Raw genomic sequence first — 25,083 nt, 5'->3', positions numbered from 1 at the left:
GAGTGAACTGCTGTCCAAGAGGGATTCAAAAAAGTCAGCATTTGAGAATTGGCTCCAGGTTGATAGAAAACACAAACATAATTCTGGGAGAGAGTTGTAAACTTTGCTCTGGTTCGCTCACTGCTTCCTGATGTTATGTCTGTCTTTGATGTTGCACTTTCCAGAGCCTCCTAAGTGGGTATCTGAACCTGAGAGCCAGCTTAGTACGATTGGCTCAGACGTGCATATCAAGTGCTCTGCCACTGGCACTCCTCAGCCCACCATCCAATGGAGGGTGAATGGAAAACCTCTTAAGGGTATGTTCTCAGTCTACCTCAACAAGGCATGAGTGTCCTATTTCTAGCACTGCAAATTGGTGTATAGCTAATGGATTTCATTGTTGATTGCAGAGGTCCCAGCATCTAACAGAAAAGTGTTGGATGACACCATTGTCTTGCACAACGCCAAATCGATTGACAGTGCCGTCTATCAATGTGAGGCTTCCAACAGACATGGAACCCTACTGGCCAATGCCAATATCATGATCATGAGTAAGTTTATGGTGCTTCGTTGGCTTTACTCTCTACCTCTGAAAATAGCCTCTACTTTCCTCTGAGGCTTGAAGTCCTAATGGTCACCAATAAATAGTTCCTACACCTCAACCTTCATCATTGTTTTTACCGGTCGTGCTCATCCATTCTGTTACCCACTAAGTATGGAATTGTATGATGATGAAAGGGCCCTAAAGAATCCAACCAGTTGCTTGACATTGTCATGAGGCAGTGGAAGACTGTCTGTGAGTGGTGGTGTTTCTGGTCTGAAATCCGGCTCTGGCGCCAGAGCCCCTCGGGCCATGGTGAAGGAAGGGTTGTCTGAGCGCCACAGTCCTTCAGCCAGACTACCCACCCACATCCCCTGTCCCTGTTGATCAGCCCGCATGCTCCCAGGCATTTATTTCTATGCTAGCAGTTTCTCTACTCCATTCAGAAAGCAATGCCACAACACTAAAATGTGCTCCTTTTATAAGAGCAGATTAATAATAAGTGCTCTCTTTGGCTTCTCAGAAATGTCTGGAGTTTGTCGCTGGTGACAAACTAGGAAGTTATTAAGCGGACTGTTTCTGGATTCAAAGTCACGGCTTTTTATTGTGGTTAACAATGGAATGAGACAGACAGGATGTTTTGGTTAGAAATGACAAGACACATTTATTTTAAATGTGGCACTCATTGTTCCACTTGTTTTCATTTTTTATTCTTTTTTATTTTATTTTCAAATTGTATGAAAATCATCGTGACAGTCCAGCCTTTCTTTCAAAAGAAATGGAAGACAGTAACATTTTCACATCACTTGGTCTGCTTGATCAGTCTCCTTAGTTTGAATCTTAGCTATACATTTTAATGGACCTTCTTAGTGTATCTTTGTAACCAATACTGCAGTACAGTCGGAGGGCCATTCCTCAATCCCTCCATATCTGTATGGAAGTTAGAAAATAATTCTCTCTCTCTCTCGTTCATGTCCCAAACCCTTATTCATTAACTGGGATGTCTCTCCCCACAGATCTGCCTCCTATGGTCCTGACAGAGGAAGGTCTGGAGTATTCAGCTGTGGAGGGAAAGAGTGTAGTCATGCACTGCAAGGTGTTCAGTTCTCCGCCCTCTATTGTAACCTGGTGAGTAGGCTCTCCCTAACCATAGCCTGGTCCCAGACCAGAATGTGTTTCAGCCAACTCATCCTACTCTTCTTGTCATGTCATCAATCATTGGCTCTAGCCCATACAAATGCTGGACTAGGATTCTCCAGCTCAAACCAGTCCTCTCAGAGGCCAGTAGAGAGCAGTAGATAACAATGTGTCATTACTAGATAACAATGTGTCAAAGTGTCATTAGGTAGTTATAAAAATAGCTATGTACAGGTCCGTTTCTCTGTTTGTGCACCACTGTATGCAGTGGAAATGTGCAGAAAGAAAAAACATCTTACACCTACTGCAATAATGCCCCTTAAAGTATTTGTGTATCTTCTTAAGTGCTCAGCAAGGTTCCTCTGTAATTGAATTAAATTGCAGTAAGTGGAGACTTTAATTGATTGCTTTACATGTTTTACAGGAACAAGGATGACTCAACAGGGTCTGTGGAGGGACCAAGGTTTACAGTTCACCAGAATGGATCTTTGGAGATCCATAATGTGGAGAAAGAGGACATGGGCCAATACACATGTTACTCCAAGAATACTGAAGGGAAGTCTGCTATAACTGCCTTACTGGATGTTAAAGGTATGAAACGAAATACAAGACGGCATGTGTTTAACACACAACTAGGGCCATGTGTTTTTCTAAATACAGTATGTGACCTGACAAGGAACAACTGCCTCATATAGTGTTTCCTGCTAAAGTCACATGGTTAGAAAAAAGAGGGGTCCTAAACACAACTCTTCACATGTAACTTATACAGTTGTGTGTTTCATCTATCCAAGATCCCACAAAGATATTCCAGGCCCCAGAGGACTTGCAGGTCCTAATAGGAACCACAGCCCAGCTCTCCTGCCTGGCGGTGTACGACAACTCCTTCAGTGGCGACTTTGAGATCGTGTGGGAGAAAGACGATATGGAGATAGCACTAAACCACACTGAGAATTCTGGGTAAGACGACACCTTTCTTACGGTGTCACGGATCCAAGCCTAGCCCAGGAAAGTTCACTTGTTTTTTTAGATTGCACAGATCAATAGGTTGTCTCTCTTTTTTTTCTGCCGATAGATATTTCTTAGAGGATGGCATACTGCAGATCGTCAACGTCAGCCACAGAGACCATGGCATGTACAAGTGTGTGGCCAGAACTCCAGTGGACCAGGACACTGCCTCTGCACTACTCATAGTGCTGGGTGAGAAAATATGTCAAATACTGTACATCAAAACCTGGTCTGACCCCAACGGGTCAATGACCCCCAGCACAACAGAAGTGCATAGCATGTCACAATATGGATCCATATGCCGAAGCCAAGCATTCCATGGCGTGGTACACAGAGCAGGACATGATTACACCGTGTGTCTTCAGACCTCAGCTCTGCATTTACAGAACAATGCCTTTACTTCATTTGCATCGCAGTTTTACATTTTGCTTTCTTTCCCATTGGTCAGTCTCTGACTGTTTCATGGTGCTTTTCCAGAGGATAAATCAAATCAAATTGTATTGTATTGGTCACATACACATGGTTATTGCGAGTATAGCGAAATGCTTGTGCTTCTAGTTCCGACACTGCAGCAATATCTAACAAGTAATCTAACAATTCCACAACAACTACCTAATACACTCAAATCTAAGTAAAGGGATGGAATAAGAATATGTACATATAAATATATGGATGAGCAATGGCCGAGCGGCATAGGCAAGATGAAATAGGTGGTATAACAGTATATACATATGGGATGAGTAAATGCAAGATATGTAAATGTCATCATTAAAGTGGCATTGATAAAGTGACTAGTGATCCATTTGTTAGTGTCCAATGATTTCAAGTCTGTATGTAGGCAGCAGCCTCTCTGTGTTAGTGATGGCTGTTTAACAGTCTGATGGATACAATGTCTTTGTGTGTTATCAAAGTAATGTCGTTGTGGTGGTGGTGTTTTACAGATGTCCCCGATGCACCTGAGAACTTGGTGCTGTCTGAACACAAGGGCAGAAGTGTGAAGCTCAAATGGATCCCTGGGGATGACCACAACAGCTCAACCACTGGTAATAGTCTGGCTCTGGCAAACAAAGTTCAGCTGCTTTGCGTGATTTAGGGAACAGCAGGCCTGTAGTATATACAATGATAATAACATGGCACATATTTACTATTAATGGAATTAGTATTTTATTATTGTGTAAGTCTCCTGTCAACATTCCAACACAAATGTGTCGTATTTGTTTGGGGGGAACAAGTTTCCTGCTTAGTGCAGGGTCTGAAGAGTTTGCTACGCAGGTGGCTGTTAGATAAGCAGCCCCTTTGGCAAAGGGCTTGGGCAGATTGGGGTCTGGTCTGTGTGTCTCACCCTGTGAACAGACTTCATTATTGAGTATGAGGAGAGCCAGTGGGAGCCAGGGAACTGGAACGAGCTTCAGAGAGTTCCAGGAAATCACGGTTCGACAGTCCTCAAACTTTATGGACATGTTGACTATCGCTTTCGAGTGTCTGGAGTCAACGCGGTGGGTAGGGGGCGTCCCAGTGAGCCCACAGAAAGATACAAGACCCCTCCTGCAGGTAGGAAGTCCAGTTATGTTTTATCCTCTGACCGGCCTCTAACGTCTGTTGAACTTTGAAACACTCAAACATCTGAGATAATTGATTTCACTCTTAGGTCTCTCATGTGCACATTTCACAGGAGGTTTATTTAACTAACAATTTCAATTTTGGCGAAATCCATATTTCTTCTCTGCCACCAGCCCCTGACAAGAACCCTGAAAATATTAAAATCGAAGGTCATTTGGCACATGAAATGGATATCAACTGGGAGGTAAGAAACAGAATGGGTTCCTTTAATGTTCCTTCCCTGCGTACGTACGCACCCCTCCGAGTATTGACTATTTCACAGCACTTACATTTTGGGGAAATCAAAGAATCTCTCTTTATTCATAGAGAAAATAAGCTTTAGTGTTATCCCTCAGAAATAAATCAAATATCCCTGCTTTTGATGTGTCGTATTGTGATGTATAACTTTAGAAAACCTATTTTTGATGGGTCATAGTGAATGGGATAGCTATCAAAGCAGTACATTGTGAACCTTTTATTAGAAAGTGAAAAGGAATGGAGGAGTACAGTAATACAGTAATAAATTCTGCTTTATTGTAAAAAGATTAATCTCACCCCCACAAATGATCTTCCTGTCCTAGCAGAGTAATGCAACCTGAACTTCTGAATGTATGAGCTCCCTCATTGTTAATGATTTGCTTTTGTGGATAATAGTGTCTTATTCTATTTCCCATCATGGTCAGGCCATTGTGAGGGAAGCGCTAGATCGCTCTATAATCTCTACAGTCTGTGAAGTCCTAGACTGCTCCTTATATCAGAGGGGTGCCTCACAGCTCCCTAGAGCCAGCACCCAGCCAATTGTCTTATTGTTTTACTGATTTTATATGATCAAATATTAGGATCCATGTGTATGGGCTTGGCCATGATAACCTCAAAATAGCCAGGGATGTATAAGGAAATATAAAGAGCTCCTTGCTCGATTGTTCCAAGTTCCTATTAAATTGTAATAATCTGTGTGTTACTGCTATTCTTACATTCCTCGCCCTTGCAGCCATTGTCCCCCATTGAACACAATGGGCCAGGCCTTGAATATAAGGTGAGCTATAAACGGCAGGATGTGGAGGAGGACTGGCACGAGCATGTGGTGAAAAGACACTCGTTTGTGGTGAAGGGCACTCCCACGTTTGTGCCATATGAGGTCAGGATCCAGGCGAGGAACTACCAGGGATGGGGACCTGAACCCAAAGTGATGACTGGCTACTCTGGAGAGGACTGTGAGTGACTACTGTTGTTTTTAAATGAAAAAATCTTACAGCCATGTAAATACAAAGAATGTATGTGAATTTCACAATAATAATACAATTCAGATGTATAAGGCCAGTACCGTATGTACCATTCAGCTTTGTGTGTGGTTGGCTCCAGTCCTTAAAATCTGGACTCTTTCTTCTTTAAAAGTGCTATAGATTTGTGAGCAGAATCCTAACCCACCAGCCAGAGTAGTTGATGAAATCCAATGTTTGCTTTGTGATATAGGCTCGCAGCTTGGTTGAGCGTCACTTTTATAGGGCCTATGTACCCTTTCACTCATGCCAAAGTGAAAACTCTCTTTTAGAACCATTTCATTCCATGCACTTTCTTATTTTTATCTTTTATCTTTAGCGCTCTTTTGGATTTGCCCTCAGGATGTAACCTCAGGTCACATGTACCATCTCAACCTTGTTAACAACGTGTTGTCCTCCTTTAGAAGCTTTGTACTCCTTTGCCGTCATACTGCCTGGTAGCATCGCTGAGGCAATAGCAGTGAGCCCAACATTAGTTCCCTCCTTGGTATATCACATTATTTAGATTGCAGTCACTGATCTATAGATTATTATTTGATAGAGGTAAAGCTTTGAAGCACCTGAATACTCAACCCTGCCAATACTACACACATGATCTGGTGGATCATACACTGTAAAGCTGAGCTCATCCTTCACATGTTGGGCTGATCTTTACAGTACTCAGTGTGACATACGGGCTGAATGGACTGTGACGTGAGTGTGTTTGGCCCTGCAGTCCCCTCCGCGGCCCCTGATGATGTGGCGGTGGAGGTGATGAACAACTCGCTGGTCAAGGTCAACTGGACGCGCGTTCACAAGGAAAAGCTGCATGGACATCTGGGAGGCTACAGGGTAATTCCTCAAAACAGCCCTGTAGCTTTAAAGACACTGTTTAAAAGGAGAGACCCTGACCTCGCTGGGTCTTCTGGCCCCCTCACCCAACTCTGTCTCCCTACTGCTGGCAGCCTCACTGTTCCCTTACACTCGCGGGAAAAAACACTATAACCAAGACCGCAGCATTTTTCTATGTATGAGCTGTTGTCTCTTTGTCACGTAATTATGATCTGTTAGACCTATAACACTGTCTCCCCTCTGTCATGGCGGTGTCAGATAAACTGGTGGCGGCTGCGTAGTCTGCTGGACTCAAAGAAGACTCACGGGAACAAACACACGCTGACATTCCCGGGGGACAGGAACCATGCCATGGTACCAGGGCTCGCGCCCTTCTCTGAGTACAGCCTCATCGTCATGACCTTCAACGGGCGAGGCAACGGGCCAGGCAGCCACGCCGTCAACTTCAAAACTCCCGAGGGAGGTAAGACATGAGGGGAGAGGTCTGGGGTGCCGTGGAACATATTGATTCAGTACGGTCCAATGGACGAAGAAAATAACTATCTAGAGACACGGTTATTGTGCTACACTGTCAAACTGCTTACTACCAGTATATTCTTTTGTTTCCCAGTTCCAGAGGAAAACCCTGTTTTCAGGGTCACAGATGTTCAGAAGCACACCGTCGCTCTCACCTGGGCACCTCCTCTGGTTGCCAATGGAGTCATCACAGGATACCGGCTAGAGTATCAGCTAAGTGTGTACAACTCTTTCCTCTTCCCCGTTGAACTGCAGTCTCTTACATGCACCAGCCTACCTTCATTCAAAGTGACTAGCGATTCCTTGATCTTGCCACTAGGAGATAATGTTGTGCTTGTGAATGGTGCTACAGCTCATTGCTGAGCGCGTTGTTAATGAGGTTTTAGAGTTTAGCTCCTACAGCTGGTGTTCAACTTTAGCCCTATTATAGAAATGTGAGAAAATGCATGCAGAGCTGTGATCCACAGGTTTAAGTCTCAGTGGTTGCATGAGAATATGATCCAATGTGGGGAAACTCAGATTAAAGGAATGAGGCTTGAATACAACTAAATGTTAAATGTATTTTATTGGATGGCATCAGAAAGCATGGAAGTGGATATCCAGTAGGATTTATTGATAGTATAACCCGGGATTGACCCCCTTTGGTGGAAAGAGGGGTCAGTGTCGGGTTGGGGTGTGACACACTGGCCTGTGTGGTGTGTCATGATCCGGCCCCAGCAGCGCTGACCAAGGCCAGCGTGTCACAGCCTTTTAAGGTCTTTGTTAGTGACCCGATACCGTCCACTTCACCACAACCAACGACCCAGATTAATCCCAAAGGAAACAGTCACTGGACATGACGTGCGTGTGTATGTGCCCCACTCTTCAACCCCTGGCCTGAAACAATAATGATGATGAGGCTAATTACAACGTTTTAAAGACGACATTGCACAGCAACTCTCACTAAAGGTTTGGGATTTTGCCGCTGCACGAGAGGGCCAAACCTGTCATGCTGTATTTCAGAAGAAGGGACGTTTACATTGTGCAAGTGTGATGAAGCTGATGGACTCTTTTGAAGTGAGGGGTCTTTGAAGTCCCCTTGAAGGAACTCATGTGTGAAATGTTGAGGATAATGCACACAGCTGTCAGCATGGCACCGGGAGGAAGCACCAGAGGAATTTAAAGGCTGCTGCACAGCTGTTCCAGGGCTGAGCCCAGCTTCTAGAGGGCCTTGCTAACTACATTTTTCACAGGTTTCACAGAAACCTACACTGTTACACTGAGGGCCAGTTCCACCGCTAGGGAGGGCTGAACCAACTCACAATGCAGATCACATGTTGTACATTCTTACATAGCGTGGTCATGTATTCATCAAACCCCCAAGATATCATGTGTCCTTTTCAAATGATCTATCATGGGCTTCTTTTCTCCTTGGTGTTTCAGAGAGACACCTCTGTGTCCATTTATATAGCAACACAATGTTTAATCCAGTCTATGTGTGTGTTTAGTCAACGACACAGAGGAGGTGGGTGTCCTGCAGTCGATGGACATCAGCAGCCCGGACACCACCTCGTGTGTCCTGCGGAACCTCGAGGCCGTCAGCAGGTACAAGTTCTACCTGCGCTCCTGCACCAGGGTGGGCTGTGGGCCCCAGGTCAGCGAGGAGAGCACCACCACACCTGTAGCGCGTAAGTCACAAAGGCCAGGGTGTTGCCTGTGCAGATGGGGGATGCTGGAGGAAGTTTTATAGGGAGAGAAAGGGGGCATGGATTTAGGGTTGGGGGTAATGGCGAGATGTGATAGCCAGACTTTGGGATGAGGTACTCTGTAGATAACCAAGCCGTTTCAGTAATGTATTAGCTCAGGGAATATGATATTGGCTCCATCTGCCAGGCTTTTCATATCTCTATCTAAGTAATTTTTGTGGTTAAACAATATCATAAGGGTGTGAGAAGGGGTTTCATTCATCATTGTCATAAAAGAGCAAGTGTTTATTGATTTAAAGGGGAAAGCAAGCTATGAAACAACCAGCTGGAGAAGAGATTTGCCTTCGGCAAGTGAAACTGTATATTTTCTATATAATATTGTATTATTATATAGGAATTGGTAAGGTAAGTCAATTGCCCGCCATTGCAGTATGTTTGGTTCATGCACATGATACATCATTTTCATTTTATAAAACGCAGTATGTCATTTCTACTTCACACAAGTAATATGTACCCTTCTGAGTCTGTGGGAGTGTAGATAAGGGGGTGGCACCAGTCAAATATAATTAGAATCTAATGAAAATAAGCAAGTGCACTTGAATTTGTAATGGAGAGTCTGTACTGTACTCTGAGGTGCCACAACACACACAGCCTCTGTCCAACAATAGTAATAATTCATTTGGGTCCTCTCTAATAGCACATTTTAGTAATTTAGCAGACGCTCTTATCCAGAGCATCTTACAGGAGCAATTAGGGTTAAGTGCCTTTCTCAAGGTTACATCGACAGATTTTTCACCAAGTCCGCTCAGGGATGCGAACCAGCGACCTTTGTGTTACTGGCCCAATGCTCATAACTGATAGGCCACCTGCAAGTAAGGGCTTTCACATTGAAATAAATGTACAGTATAACAAAACATAGCATCCTATTCAATCTCAGTAAGCAGGCTTCTGGGATGAATTAAAAACATCAAATTTGGTGTGCTGTGAGAATGCATGTTTAGATTTGTTTACTTTTTTTTATTGAACCTTTATTTAACTAGGCAAGGCATTTAAGAACAAATGATTATTTACAATGACTGCCTACCCCAGCCAAACCCGGGCCAATTGTACACCGCCCTATGGGACTCCCAATCACGGGCCGGTTGTGATACAGCCTGAAATCAAACCAGGGTCTGTAGTGACACCTCTAGCACTGAGATGCAGTGCCTTACACCACTACGCCACTCAGGAGCCCAAACAAAACTTAACAAAATGTTGTTATGGTGTGAAAACAAAATAAACATACTTTTGTGTGGGAGTAATGTTATATTGCTTTGGATGTATACCCTGTAAATGTTTCTTCGTCTGTCCCCATAAGAGAACCCTACTTCATTTACACACATTTATGTAGGGTAACATTTTGCATCTTTTTCATGCTTATGTTGAGGTTGGTGTCTGCATATGCTTTCCCTATGCCATGCAAATGTACACTGAACAAAAATAGAAACGCAAAGTGTTGATCCCATGTTTCATCAGCTGAAATAAAAGATTGCAAAAATGTTCCATAATCACAAAAAGCTTATTTCGCTCAAATTTTCGGAACAAATTCGCTTACATCCCTGTTAGTGAGCATTTGTCGTTTGCCAAGATAAACCATCCACCTGACAGGTGTGGAATATCAAGAAGCTGATTAAACAGCATGACCATTACACAGGTGCACCTTGTGCTGGTGACAATAAAAGACCACTCTAAAATGTGCAGTTTTGTCACAAAACACAATGCCACAGAGTATGCAATTGGCATGCTGACTGCAGGAATGTCCACCAGAGCTATTGCCAGATAATTTTATCTTAATTTATCTATCATAAGACTCCACGTCCAACTGGCCTCACAACCGTAGACCAAGTGTATGCCGTCGTGTGGGCAAGCGGTTTGCTAATGTCAACGTTGTGAACAAAGGGAAACAAATGCATTTTATTGATGGCAATTTGAATGCACAGAGATACCGTGACGAGATCCTGAGGCCCATTGTTGTGCCATTCATCCGCCGCCATCACCTTATGTTTCAGCATGACAATGCACGGCCCCATGTTGCAAGGATCTGTACACAATTCCTGGAAGATGAATATGTCCCAGTTCTTCCATGGCCTGCATACTCACCAGGCATGTCCCACATTGAGCATGTTTGTGATGCTCTGGATCGATGTGTGCGACAGTGTGTTCCATTTCCCGCCAATATCCAGCAACTTCGCACAGCCATTGAAGAGGAGTGGGACAACATTCCACAGGCCACAGTAAACAGCCTGATCAACTCTGCGATGGAGATGTGTCGCGCTGCATGAGACAAATGGTAGTCACACAAGCTACTGACTGGTTTTCTGATCCACGCACCAACCTTTTTTAAAAAAAGGTATCTGTGACCAACAGATGCATATCTGTATTCCCAATCATGTGAAATCCATAGATTAGGGCCTAATGAATTTATTTCAATTGACTGATTTCTTTATTTGAACTGTTACTCAAAAAGATCTTAGAAATTGTTGCATGTTACAGTTGTGTTTTTGTTCAGTATATTTAAGGCGTTTAACTTATGCTATTGAAAATAATGTCAACAACTTTCAATACATGTACCTGCTTGGCAATGCTTTCCTTTTCTTTTTCCTCTCTTCACCAGCTTCAACAGCGGTATCCACTGTCAACTTAAGTATGTAGATTTCTGTTCATGTGCAGTAAAAAACAACCACTGTAGTCTAACGCTGTCGCAAGTCACGCCCTCGGGTATATTAACTATGTTGATGTAATACTGTATGAGTCGGCAGTTCATTAGTTGTATCACATCCTTGGTGGATAGTTGAGTAGAACTGTAGCTCTCTCTCTCTTTCCATTTCTGAGAAAGACTCGTGCTATTCTTTTCATATAGCTGTTAGCATGATTTCTGTCAGCTATAGTTTCTTTAACATAGACTAGCTGTGAGAGCATGAATATGGATAAAGGGCTGATAAACGGGTGGGAGGTGACAGCTCCAGACAGCTCCTGGCCCTGCCTGGCTCCATGGTTGAATGGGTCAAGCAGGCATTTAGCAAAAGTTACTGAATCTGATGTCGGCAACAATTAAGACCTTTTTAATATTTCACACAAATACGAAACTAAAATGATGCAGATACTCCTCTCATCTGTGAATAATTGCCCTTGTCTGTTGCGTGCCCTTGCCATCAGCGCTGAGCACTCTGATGCCTCCTTTCATTAGTAGACCAATACAGACTCCCCTGTTTTCAGACAAAGTTTGTGGTTTTCTCTGCAATAACAAATGGTAATGAGTATCCTGATTATAAATTCATATGAATCCGATCTCATTAGTGAATCTCTAAATGAATATTGACTTGTGTTCTAACAACGGCAGGATCAATGCCACCTGTATTACAAAAGCAACGGGATCAAATGAAGCTTTAAGTGCAACATACAGGAAGGATATCAGACCTGCATCTCTATTGTAGTGTCATTCAGCGTTCAAATGATGGCGTCTTTGCCTCAAACTGAACAGTGGAATAGTTACTTCCTGCAGTACAAATTATTACCAATGATCATATCTAGCCAGAAATGACACCTTGTTTCCTAGTTCTTTGATGGTATGCATTGCTCTGTAGTAGTAACCACCCTGACTAGTCATTATAGTAGACATATCTGTAGACTAGAAACTAATGTCAGTTCACTTTACCCATAGTTGTAGTGTACTAACAATTCTACTAGTAGTCAGTAGACAGTAGCTCCCCCTCCTTCACTCCAAAAAATAGCCAATAATCTCAAGATCTGTCTTTCTTTTCAGGCCAGTCTGCCTCCCCCTCACCTCCAAGCACTGCAGTCTCCCACGTGTCCAATGCCACCCATTCCAACATAGGTATTCATGTCACCAATTGTGCTCCATATGGTCATGATAGTCATAGGTGGAAAAACTGTCAACTCTAGTGATCGCTATGACACAAATCCTCTATTTTGAGCTTAACTTCAATCAATGAAAAACTCAGCATCGATGTTGAGTTAAAGTCCAGCAAACGGCTCAACAAGCTCATCAACAGACAGTCACGTTATTGAATCTATTCCATACCCGGAGGTGTGAGTGTAGTGTGTTGTAGTTCAAACAGGGCAAATATGTCTAATTGTCAAGGATTGATTTTTTTGGGGGGCCCAGTCCTCTTACACGGCAGAATATTGACCAAACAGTCACCTGAACATTTCCATGTAACCTTCAACTGGGTAACCAACAATAGTGCTGTGGGGCAAGCAAATGTCCATAGCACCATTTGAGCTGAGGAAAGTGTCGGCTTAGCCAGGCAGAGTGAGGAGGAGGTGTGAGCTCTTAAAGAGACGGTAATATTTAGCGGACTGAGATAAGTGGATAAATTGAAAGCTGTTGAAAGCTGTAGATCAGAATATTTCTGTGTACTGGGGCACTCCTTTTATAGAACTCCCTGACTTTGATGAGCCATCTTTCAGGCATTGTGGCAGGGCCAGGGCTGCGCTCCCTGCTGTGACAGCAGATGCTTTCTGCAGCCTTTAATACCAGGCTGAGCAGCGCGGTGACAAACACGCCAAGCCCTGGGATATTTTTAGTCAGGCCCCGTGTCACTTAGTCATCATACTAAGCGAATGATGGGAATTACCATAGTTACGAAGTCATACATCAGCATTACCCACGGTGTGTCATTTGTGCTCACAGGGATGGGCAGCACAGACACAGGTGTCCTTGTGTACTGAATTATCACCTGAGAAAATAATGACACCTGAGCAGGAGACAGTCACAGATTTGCATGTATGCCTGAGGGAAATGAAGGGGATTGGTTGCTGTTGACCGGGTCAAACCATAGCTTTCTTTTACCAACTTTAGCAATATGGAGTGATGCATGATTCTCACCATCTCTCCACGTGCAGTGGTTCTTTGATTTATTCTTGGAGTATCAGAGTCTTCAGAGTCTTTATGAGTCTGTTGTTGTCTAATGTATTTACCACAGTGTACCTGAGTACAGTGTACCTGCAGTGAGGCAAAGGGACTTACTAACCTCTGCTATTTAACATTCCCATTGAAGTGTTTACTGTTGTAGAAGAAAAGCTCAATTTTGTGCTTGGACCCTTCTACATGAACCCCTCCACATCTTAAGCATGTTTTCCATAGGAGTCTGTACACTGATTGTACAATACATTATAATATTGTGTATTTTTTTCCCTGAGAACAGCCTCAATTTGTCCTTTGGGGGGTGGACCATTCTTGACACACACGGGAAACCCCACAGCATTGCAGTTCTTGACACACTCAAACCTACTACCATCCCCTCTCAAAGGCACTTCAATCATTATATTGCTCTGAATGGCACACACACAACCCATGTCTCAATTGTCTCGAGGCTTAAACATGCTTCTTTAACCTGTCTCCTCCCCTTCATCTACACTGCTTGAAGTGGATTTAACAAGTGACATCAATAAGGGCTCATATCTTTCACCTGGATGCACCTGGTCCGTCTGTCATGGAAGGAGCAGGTGTTCTTATTGTTTAGTACACTCAGTGTACAGTACATATGTATTGCAGCAGGGTAAATCTATCTGATTTGAAAAGGGAGAGCAGTCAGTGGTATTGCTTAAGAAAATGAACACGCGGAGTCAATAAGCAGGGTTTTGCTTTGTTCTTTCGTCTGCAGGTTTCAGTGGATGCGTGCTATCTATAGATTTCCATTCAGCTCTGCGGACTTTCCTTGTCAAAACATTTCCATATCATTGTAGTTTTCCTTTGGCAATTCCATTACAATTGATTCATGACATGCTGTTGATAAGCCTTCACTCTGTGTCCTACAGTAATATTAGGAATGAAACACATAAGCAAATGGATTGACTTAATCAACAACTCTCTGGCCAGCTTCCGATCCAATGTTTTTTTTTATTTTGGTGTGGATGTAATCTGTCTTCTCGTTACTATCCTTTACTAACCCTGTTCTGCTGTTTCTCCCCTTTCCCCCCCTCATCTGTCTGTCAGTCCCAGCCCTGTTGAATATTAGTTCCTCAGTTAGTGACAACTTTGCAAATATCAGCTGGATTCCGGGAAGCGAACAAACCGATTCAGAGTTTTATGTTGCATATGTGAACAACCGTAAGCACATGTTACTTCTCTGTCCATTTGTAGTCTATTTTATAGTGATACATGTTTAAGGTGATTTTGAATGTATTGGTAACATCTGAGAAATCTGTATTCCATATTACCGTTTAACGTTACATGCTAGAAATGTTGTTCTGTGTTATTTCATCGAACTCTCTGTAAGTAACCTTTAACCCTTGAACCTTCGCCCCTCATGAGTACTAACCCTCCCTGATTGTGCACCTTATAGGTAAAGGTAACTGGAAGATCTCTGAGGCAGTAAACACCTCTAAGACTTTCCACATCATTGAGGGGCTGGAGCCTGGGACTGCGTACACTGTGCGCCTTATGACTAACAACTGGGTTGATAATTCTAGTATTTTTGAAGATGTAATCAGGACCAGGGATAAAGGTGAGCAGGGATGCCATAGGAAAAGAAGCAACCCCCCCCCCCTCCCTCCCCCTCATCCAACCCCCCACCTACATCAGTACCACAACCAATTGATGTCTTATTGAGTACTAGGTCTATGCAGGTGCACCATTGTCCTTGAACGTGTCTCAAGGTGTCATGCATGGTTTTCTCAGTGTCAATAGGATTCCCCCCCCCCCAAAAAAAAGAAATAATATTCTGTGTGACTTGGTGAATGAATTTCTGTTTGAACAGCCTCTTCAGTTGATTAATTAGACAAGGGGATTAGCTGTTTAATATTAATACGGGTACATTTCCATTTCAGCGTAACCTGCTGCATCTCTGCCTCTGCATCAGATAGATTTTGTCGATGTAAACATTCAATTAAGTGTCCTCGGGAAAGGCAGGGTCAAGTCAATGTCAAAGAGTTGTGTTGTTGTTCTCCTCAGGTCTGGCAAGCATCCATGGAGGAATCTCCACCCAGGGCTGGTTCATCGGGCTGATGTGTGCCGTGGCTGTCCTCACACTCATTGTGTTAATCGCCTGCTTTGTCAACAGAAATAAAGGAGGGAAATATGCTGGTAGGTGCTCACTCTCAAACACACACACACACACACACACACACACACACACTGCACCTTATGAATGTTAACTAATCATTACACAAGGCATCATTATATTTCCATTTAGAGTCCTCGTTACAAAAGAGAAATGATACATCACTCTGGACACCGTTATAGATATACTTAAGCTGATGTGTTATTATTTGTAGAAATATACATCACACCACTGCTCAAAATGTCAACACTGATATATTTAGAGTATAATGGGAACTTGAATTAATGGGAGCATATGCATTTATATTCATAACATTTAAATACAGCATATCATATTTGGAATATGCTGAATTTGAATAACAAAGCATACAATGCACAAAATACACAGAAGATATGCAAATGTTATGGTCACATGCCAGTGGTGGGGTGATGCCATAAGGACCAGCCAGGGTATCTTAATGCCAGTCCTGTCTGTGGGGGATGGGGGGGATTTTACAGTACCTTTCATCTTTATACACTTATTGGTCTCAGCTAATCGCCTATCATGTCAGAAAGACAGTCTAAATCACAGGGCTTTGTTTTGTGTTGCCTTCATTAAGCACTACCTCCTGCACTTTCACTGATAGTAAGCTTCCCACTTTGAAATGAGGATTTAGTTGTTACTCATATTGTAAATGTTACTGACATCAAGCACTGAGTATGTTATTACTTCAGAATGTGAGAGAACTTGTAAGGCGTTTTAACAGAACATTATTGTGTCTTCATCAAGCATTACAATAAAAAATAAACACTTGTGCGAAAAAACAAATTACAGCCATTTTTTTTACCACATGAGTCAGACACGTGGTTTTCGGACACTGCATGGATTTTTGACATGTACATTTTTCATGTTTATTTTTCATGTGACACGTTTCATTAGAACCCGTGTCTCCAACGGGAGAAGCCAACGTCATGACCATTAAACCAAGCGAGTCGACACTTTCTCTTCCAATGTATATTTATTATACATTTCTCACAAGCTCTGAATATTGACTGTTCAATTCAGAATAGGGCAGTCAAACATTTAACATTTTTGTCAAGTTGCTGTAATTTAAGATGTTTTTATAAAAAGCATTGACGTCTTGATTTTGTCCAAAGTAACAGTTAGCAAAATCAGCTAAATTGATAAAGCACACTTTCTTTAACCTCAATTTCAACTTGTTTTGACTTAGCATGGTTGTTTTTAGCTGTATCGAGGATGTATTTTGGATGATTCAGTGTATTTTGATTAATGCAATTAATCACGATTTTAACTTGAGTTTAACTCGAGATAACTGATTAACTCTGACAGCCCTAATTCTAAATCAAAAGTATCCGTTTACATTCATTCCAAAAGCAAACAAACACACACTTTCAAATACATTAAAATCCCCTTTAGGCCTGTTTATTAAATGTAACAAAAACCAATGGACAGTTAACAATAACAGAAGCGAAAAATAGCTAAATAGGACAACATCGAAGGCTAGCTATCACCTACCACTAAGCTAGCTAGCGTTTTTTTTAGTTGGCATACAACCATTGGATACAAATTTCATAAAACCTTCTAAAATACAAATCATTAGAGTGATTAATATGTAGACATGTAAATACACTCAATATGAGCCCTTGTTTATAAAGATAACAACAATATCCTCTGAAATGCCATGTTGTTCTCGTTGACTTGCACACAAAAGTGAACTAGCTAGCTAGTTACTTAGCTTGGCTACACTCATGTGAATGAGAAAATCTTACTTGTTTAAACAAGGGCTCATATTGAGTGTATTTACATGTGTACATATTAATCACGCTAATGATTTGTATTCTAGGTTACTATTTATTAAATTTGAATCCATTGATCACATGCTAACTACACAAGTGTGGTGGCAGGTAGCCTAGTGGTTAGTGTGTTGGGCCAGTACCCGAAAGGTTGCTAGATCGAATCCCTGAGCTGACAACATAAAAATCTGTTATTCTGCCCCTGAACAAGGCAGTTAACCACTGTTCCTAGGATGTAATTGCAAATAAGAATTTGTTCTTAACTGACTTGCCAAGTTAAATAAAGGTTAAAAAAAAAAAATATATATATATATATATATAACCAGGATAAATAATTATGAGACACAGAGAGGGGTCTTCTCTGTTCTTTTCACTGGGCTTCTTCCAATGGTCATGGACCAACACTCTTGCGGCAGTAACACTCTGAATGCCTCTCCCTAGTGGTAGCGCTAAGTATACATGTATATCAATGCAACACCATGGAGGACTAATAATGGAGTGGATGGCTCAGAAAACAGAAATAATTGTTTTTAACTTGAATTATTATACTCAGATAGGCATGTGGAGTTTTCTTAGATGTGAAATTGCAAATGCGATTTTCATGGGATTGTTTTTAACATGTGAACTTGCAATTCCACATGTGAAGGTGAGATTTACACATGGAGTTTTCTTACATGTAAAACTGCAAATGTGAATTTCACACGTTAAAGGTCCAATGCAGCTGTTTTTATCTCAATAGCAATAATTTATGGTTAACAATTAAATACTTTACTGTGATTGTTTTCAATACAAATAGGCAAAAAGAAAAATGAGCAAAGAGCAATTTCTCAAGCAAGAATTTTGCTAGGACTGTCTGGAAGTGGTCTGAGTGGAAAGGGGAAAACTGGAAACTAGCAGTTATTGGCAGAGAGGTTTGGAAATCTCTTTCTCATTGGTCTAATAACTAATTTACCACCTGGTGATGTCACCCGGCAGGCCAAAAAATCCATCCCACCATAACAGACTGATATTTCAGGCTGTCTGTTCAAACAGCTCTTACATTAAAATGGCATCGTCACCATTTTCACAATTTCAAAGTAGCATTCCAACCTGTGTACAAAACATTATGAACAGGCTTTTTCTATGGCATAGACTGGTGAAAGTTATGATCCCTTATTGATGTCACTTGTTAAATCCCCTTCAGTCACTGTAGATGAAGGGGAGGAGACAGGTTAAAGAAGGATTTTTAAGCCTTGAGGCAATTAAGACATGGAGTGTGTGTGTGTGTGTGTGTGTGTGTGTGTGTGTGTGTGTGTGTGTGTGTGTGTGTGTGTGTGTGTGTGTGTGTGTGTGTGTGTGTGTGTGTGTGTGTGTGTGCCATTCAGAGGGTAAATGGGCAAGACAAAATATATTGTGAAATGTAAACTCAACATGTGAAAGCAGCCATTTCACCAGTTTTTTTGTTGTAAAGGAATGTAAAAAAAATGTTATGGAATGTTATACATGGTACCCTAAATAATTATCTTTCTCTCTGAGCAGTAAAAGAGAAAGAGGACCTCCACCCAGACCTTGAATCCCAGGGTATGCATGATGACACCTTCTGTGAATACAGGTAAATCACACCTCCAACCACCATTGCATCGAGAATTCATTGTACCCAATGTTTTGAATTGTATCACATCACATAATTAATCATCATATAATCATATAATTCTATCTGTGCATTTCTCCTGACTTAAAAGAAAACCCCACATGCATGAGCTATACACGGACCATCACAGACATCCCTGTTCGAGACATGCGATGGGCTGAGTAGCATGTATGCTTTAACATGTATGTGGTAAACAGCAACTGTTGTTGTTGACGAATTCGTGATGTCGATGTGGTATCACCCTATATGGTGCATTGTGATTAGGTAGACGTGTGGTGGTAGAGCTCAGCTCATTAGCAGTAACAGCCTCATTGTTCAGATGTTACTAATTGTTTCTGAATGGAGCTCAATGAAGGATGGCTGCCTGGCCGCAACACAACCTAGCAGGAGGCTAAAAACCAATCTGTGTAATTGAATGCAGCTCATCTCCGGGGCAATAATATCTGTGCTCAATTCATTAATCCTCCACTGGTCCGATTCAGAACACACTCAAAGAATGCAACTCAGAGACCCGCACACCACTCCAATCAGTAGTCTCACACTCAGAACCTAAATTGAATCAAAAGTAGCCTAGACATCTTTCGCCATATGGTCACAGTAAAGTTGAGAACTAGAGTGGTGTGTGTGTGGTCCTTAAAATATGTGGCCCCCAACGTCAGACCATGGGAAAGCACATTTATTGTATGTTTGCTCCAAAATCTGAAGCACACTATAATTGTACATTACAACAGCCCGACATCCACATCAATACCCTGTCTTCTTTAAATCATCCCATTAATTGTCACATACAGTACATGGATATACTGTACATGTAGAGTTGAAGTACTCCTGACATATTTGATAATTTTTCCTCTGTCCATCAGTCAGAGGTAGACATTGCTGCCAGAATCACCGAAGCTCTTCATTGAAGCTTTATGGGTTCAAACCTGCCTGTGTCCCTGTCCTCACCAGTAAAGCCTATTGAGTTAAGCCATGAGTGAAATTAGGTGGATTTTAAATCCCCTGTTTTTGTGCCATCGACACAGTGACAACGATGAGAAGCCACTGAAGGGCAGCCAGCACTCTCTGAGCGGACAGATCAAAGCAGAGGACAGTGGGGACAGCCTGGTGGACTATGGGGATGAGGACGCCCAGTTCAACGAGGATGGCTCCTTTATCGGCGAGTACGCTGGACGCAAGGAAAAAAGGGTGTCCATGGAAGTCAAAGGAACCACCAATCAGAGCAAAGCGTAAGAGAAAGGAAAATGGGCCATCATCCATCCTTAGGACAACACTTTCATCAGACTGGTTGAGGGGTGGGGGGCGGGGGGGGGGGACTTAATAAAGGAAGTACATGACATCCATACCAAGCAGAATCTCATGTGAAATGTAATTTGTCATTGTCAGCTACACTGCCATCTTCATTTTATAAAGCTTGTCCTTTTATCAAACTGTAACAGAATGCATCATTTCGAAATGTATATATTATTGTATGTGTGGAGGTGTTTTATATTACCGCAAATCAGTGAAAACCTTTGAGGCTTTTGCATTTTTTTGTCAAATGCAACAACTGTTTGTAATCCACTCATATATAAAAGGAAGAAAATAAGAACTCCAGTCCACATTGCTCCTTGTGTTATACTGCCAGGTCTTTTAGCAAACAACACGTGTATGTGAGCATATGATGTCTGTCTTGTTCAGTTGAAGCAAATATTATTGACATTTTATATTTGAAATGCATTCATTAAATATGATTTTAATATGTGTACAAAAGCTGTTTATTAACTTATTTCCTGGTCTTATACATGACAAAATAATACAAAATGGATGCCTCAGTTTTATCACATGATGAAATACACAAAAGACCCAAGGCAGGTGGGTCGTTCCACTTATTAGGTGCCTTTTGAGTAGTGTAATTTGGTAAACATATATTTTTTTACCTCATTTTAATATTCTGTCATAAAGACCAAATGTTCAACTTAATAAAAAAACACTTTTTCCCATCTCAATGTTTTTTTAAAATAAAACTATAGTAAGTGCCTATTAAATGCCAAATAAAGTAACAGGGTTGACCGTAACAGGGTTCATCTTAAAACTTCATCTTAAATCAGCCATGAATCCCCTTGTGACTGGGGGGGAAATAAGCTTGTTGTGTGCAACAGGGAGGGGCAATTGAATGCAAGCTTCACAAAGAAAATGTAATTATAAAAAAATGGCTCTCCTGTTGATCTATGTGCTACAGGGTTAATGTGTTCTGCTCGACTCGCTCAGTTTCCTCCACAAAAGACCAGAAAAATGGCCAAAAAGAGTAGAAACGGCTCACCTGCATTTACACTGTAATTTGACTATTAGATGTTCACTGTTTCTTTTGAAAAAAATATTTGAAAAGGAATAGTTTCACTATATTTAAACAAAGAGTTCAGTTCACATAACAGGGTTGACATTAAAATGACAGACAGTTTTTTTTTTGTTAAGCTTAAGATGAATTACTAATCACATGAAATAAATAATCATCATCAGAAATGAGTGTCAAAGCAACAAAATAACTAGGGCTTTACAATGATGGTGAAAACTTGGAGAATGTTGGGTTTAAGTGGATTAAAGTCACAGAGGATGCACAGAGCGACATGAATTTTATGTATATTCATATAAAAAATCTGATTTATTGAATTTCCCATGTGGTCTATATTGAAGGCTACTTCATTTACTATAACAGGCAATTCAATATTTGTGCACAATTTCTACTTAATATATCAAAGGGACACAAAAGGCACTCATTTCATGGAACGACCCAGGTGCTCTGAGAACTCCTCTCAGTTGATAACAGGAAAGTACTTATACTGTTGTTGTGGACATTTCTGATACAATTTCCACGGCGAGGCTGTGATTCAGTGGTTTTATGCGACAGCTTGCTACAACATGCAGACAATTATCAACCGAGTTACCGCTTGATCTATTCTAGTTCATCAAAATACCAATTAAAGCATGGCTTAATGTTGTCCCAATGTCCATAGAACAACCTTTCTCATTACAACTTGCATGCCATTTTAGACAATGCCATTCAACTCCAAAAAACGAATCACAGTCGTAAGCCTGTTTTTAAAGTCAACCTAAATGTTAACACGACAATCGCCTTCAATTGCATCTTTGTACAACAACAAAAACATGTACAGCTATTGCATGTGTTTCAGAACGTTTGTGGATGTTTTTGATGTTATTAAATTGTTTCACTTTTCATAACCGTTGGCCATGGACTGACTGTCCGTCTTTAAACTGTACACGTAAAGAACACTTCCACTTCGATATAAACAATTTGTGCTTTGGGGTTTGTGATACACTGAACCACCTGCAGAAAGCTTTGCAATGCCGTTATAACATCTACTGGTAGGGATGCAGTGCATGACTATGTTACAACTGTGGTAAGTGTTCTGTCTGTTGTAAATAATGCATAACACTATTGGGACATGAATGTGTATACTTTGTGTGGGGTTAGTTCTGTTACTGAAATTGACTGCATATCTACAGTGATCACTCAATTACATGTTTACCTCAAATTGTGCCAAATTGTCTAGGAGCGTCTCTAATTCATAGATTCTGGAATCCATATGTTTCTTCAGCTTTGAGTTTAGAACACGTATTGACTTCATCAGGTGTTAATTAGCGAGATAATTTCCTGATGAAGCAATATCATATGCAGAAACAGATCACACACCAATCATTACAGACTTCAAGTCAGAAGTCTGAGAACAGTGGGGGGGCGGGAAATGTTTATCTGAAAATAAATCACTTCAATGTCAGGCCTGTCTCCAAGGTTGTTAATGGGTTGTTTAAAACAACTTGTGCCTCAGGAGACTAACATGGGAAATCAAAGGGGTGGGTTCAGTCAGTGGATAAAGGAGCAGGGCTATAATCACATGGATAAGCAGAGAGTAGAGTATCACACTGCTTCAGGTCATGATGGTTTACCCAGTTCCATTTGACTGAACTTTACAAGTCACACTTCCTCCTGTGTGAGGGACCACATTTGTTCTTTAGGACTCAGCAGACAAAATAAATATATTAAAGAAAACTGCTTGACTTTTTCCACATTGGGATAGGTTACATCCTTATTCAAAAATAGATTAAATTGTTTGTTTTTTTCCACATCGATCAGACAATACCCCATAATGACAAAGTAAAAACAGGTTTAGACATTTTTGCACATTTATTAAAAATGAAAAAAAGTTTTCAGACCCTTTACTCAGTACCTGTTTGCAGCACCTTCGGCAGCGATTACAGCCTTGAGTCTTCTTGAGTATGAAGCTACAAGCTTGGCACACCTGAATTTGGGGAGTTTCTCCCATTCTTCTCTGCAGATCCTCTCAAGCTCTGTCAGATTGAATAGGGAGCGTCGCTGCACAGCTATTTTCAGCTCTCTCTGGAGATCTTCAGTTCAAGTTCAAGTTTGGGCTCTGGCTGGGCCACTCAAGGACATTCAGAGACTTGTTCCGAAGCCACTTCTGTGTTGTCTTGGCTGTGTACTTAGGGTGATTGTCCTGTTGGAAGGTGAACCTTCGCCCCAGTCTGAGGTCCTGAGCACTCTGGAGCAGGTGTTTATTAAGGAGCTCTCTGTACTTTTCTCTGTTCATCTTTCCCTCGATCCTGTCCTGTCTCCCAGGACCTGTCGCTAAAAAAACATCCCCACAGCATGATGCTGCCACCACCATGCTTCACCATAGAGATGGTGCCAGGTTTCATCCAGACGTGACACTTGGTTTCATCAGACCAGATAATCTTGTTTCTCATGGTCTGAGAGTCCTTTAGATGCCTTTTGCAAACTCCAAGGGGGCTGTCATCTGCCTTTTACTGAGGAGTGGCTTCCGTCTGGCCACTCTACCATAATGGTGCTTGGTGGAGCGCTGCAGAGATGGTTGTCCTTGTCCTCTATCTCCACAGAGGAACTCTGGAGCTCTGTCAGAGTGACCATCGGGTTCTTAGTCACTTCCCTGGCCAAGGCCTTTCTCCCACGATAGCTCAGTTTGGCCGGCGGCCAGCTCTAGGAAGAGTCTTGGTGGTTCCAAACTTCTTCCATTTAAGAATGATGGAGACCACTGTGTTCTTGGAGACCTTCAATGCTGCAGACAATTTTTGTTACGCATCCGCAGATCTGTACCTAGACACAATCATGTCTCGGAGCTCTACGGACAATTCCTTTGACCTCATGGCTTGGTCAATGCTCTGAAATGCAATGTCAACTTTGGGACCTTATATAGACAGGTGTGTGCTTTTCCAAATCATGTCCAATCAATTGAATTTACCACAGGTGGACTCCAATCAAGTTGTAGATACATCTCAAGGATGATCAATGGAAATGGGATGTACCTGAGCTCAATTTCGAGTGTCGAGTATCATAGCAAAGGGTCTGAATGCTTATGTAAATCAAATCTAAAAACCTGTTTTCACTTTGTCATTATAGTGTATTATGTGTAGATTGTTGAGGAAAAAATATTTGTATCCATTTTAGAATACGTTTTTATATGAGGAACAGCTATATTGATCAATTATATGGTCCCTTGGATGTTCTGTGTACGTTAAAATGTTTTTAGCTGTGAATAATCCACTACATTGTTCTACCTTACCTCTAGTGTAGTGTAATTGACTGTAGGAACAAGGACTGAGCCCCTGTGCTCGTGTTACTGAGGCTGCTGAGGAATGAATGCAGGAGAGGAGAGGTCAATGACTCAGAGCACAATATGAACCTATAAGAGCCCCAGTGACGCCAGAGAGAATTTTCAGACAAAGCACTCCCACAGCGTTTCATCTAAATCACTAGGAAAGTTATAAATAATGTACAACTCGGGTCAACGTCAGCATTTGCATAGACGGCCCAGAGCAGGAACAAATGGCTGGATTAAGTAGAGGAAAAATGGTCTCTCCCACACTATATATTATTTCCTGTGTCACCAGTTCTAGTTTGTTTCAGATATCCAGGTCGCAGCCACTGGAGGAGCCAAATATCCAACCTGGTCTCAGAGCATTTCGTATTATTCTGTACGTAAATCCAT

General features: G+C 41.7%; 1 protein-coding gene across 16 annotated transcripts in view; it reads left to right on the top strand.

Moving 5' to 3' along the window:
* Positions 1 to 22,285, top strand: part of chl1b (cell adhesion molecule L1-like b) — a 71,624-nt gene extending 49,339 nt beyond the window's left edge. For 5 of the 16 annotated variants that reach the window (XM_031824881.1, XM_031824878.1, XM_031824882.1 and 2 more), the window contains 21 exons: positions 165 to 296; positions 390 to 530; positions 1,537 to 1,648; positions 2,082 to 2,248; positions 2,449 to 2,614; positions 2,730 to 2,854; positions 3,604 to 3,705; positions 4,016 to 4,213; positions 4,396 to 4,466; positions 5,253 to 5,475; positions 6,257 to 6,372; positions 6,631 to 6,835; positions 6,983 to 7,105; positions 8,376 to 8,555; positions 11,227 to 11,256; positions 12,376 to 12,447; positions 14,572 to 14,685; positions 14,921 to 15,082; positions 15,529 to 15,660; positions 18,949 to 19,021; positions 20,086 to 22,285. In XM_031824881.1, coding sequence (XP_031680741.1) covers positions 165 to 296; positions 390 to 530; positions 1,537 to 1,648; positions 2,082 to 2,248; positions 2,449 to 2,614; positions 2,730 to 2,854; positions 3,604 to 3,705; positions 4,016 to 4,213; positions 4,396 to 4,466; positions 5,253 to 5,475; positions 6,257 to 6,372; positions 6,631 to 6,835; positions 6,983 to 7,105; positions 8,376 to 8,555; positions 11,227 to 11,256; positions 12,376 to 12,447; positions 14,572 to 14,685; positions 14,921 to 15,082; positions 15,529 to 15,660; positions 18,949 to 19,021; positions 20,086 to 20,293 — 2,852 coding nt within the window. In that variant the 3' untranslated portion in view covers positions 20,294 to 22,285. Of the gene's footprint in view, positions 1 to 164; positions 297 to 389; positions 531 to 1,536; positions 1,649 to 2,081; positions 2,249 to 2,448; positions 2,615 to 2,729; positions 2,855 to 3,603; positions 3,706 to 4,015; positions 4,214 to 4,395; positions 4,467 to 5,252; positions 5,476 to 6,256; positions 6,373 to 6,630; positions 6,836 to 6,982; positions 7,106 to 8,375; positions 8,556 to 11,226; positions 11,257 to 12,375; positions 12,448 to 14,571; positions 14,686 to 14,920; positions 15,083 to 15,528; positions 15,661 to 18,948; positions 19,022 to 19,151; positions 19,243 to 20,085 lie in introns of all 16 variants that reach the window. The other 11 variants (XM_031824891.1, XM_031824888.1, XM_031824889.1 and 8 more) reach the window with 6 other exon arrangements.
* Positions 22,286 to 25,083: the final 2,798 nt, after the last annotated feature.

This window comes from Oncorhynchus kisutch, linkage group LG5, assembly GCF_002021735.2.
Source record: "Oncorhynchus kisutch isolate 150728-3 linkage group LG5, Okis_V2, whole genome shotgun sequence".
Classification (NCBI taxonomy): domain Eukaryota; kingdom Metazoa; phylum Chordata; class Actinopteri; order Salmoniformes; family Salmonidae; genus Oncorhynchus; species Oncorhynchus kisutch.
The sequence above is the reverse complement of the archived record's forward strand: the minus strand, read 5'-3'. Positions and strand labels throughout refer to the sequence as shown.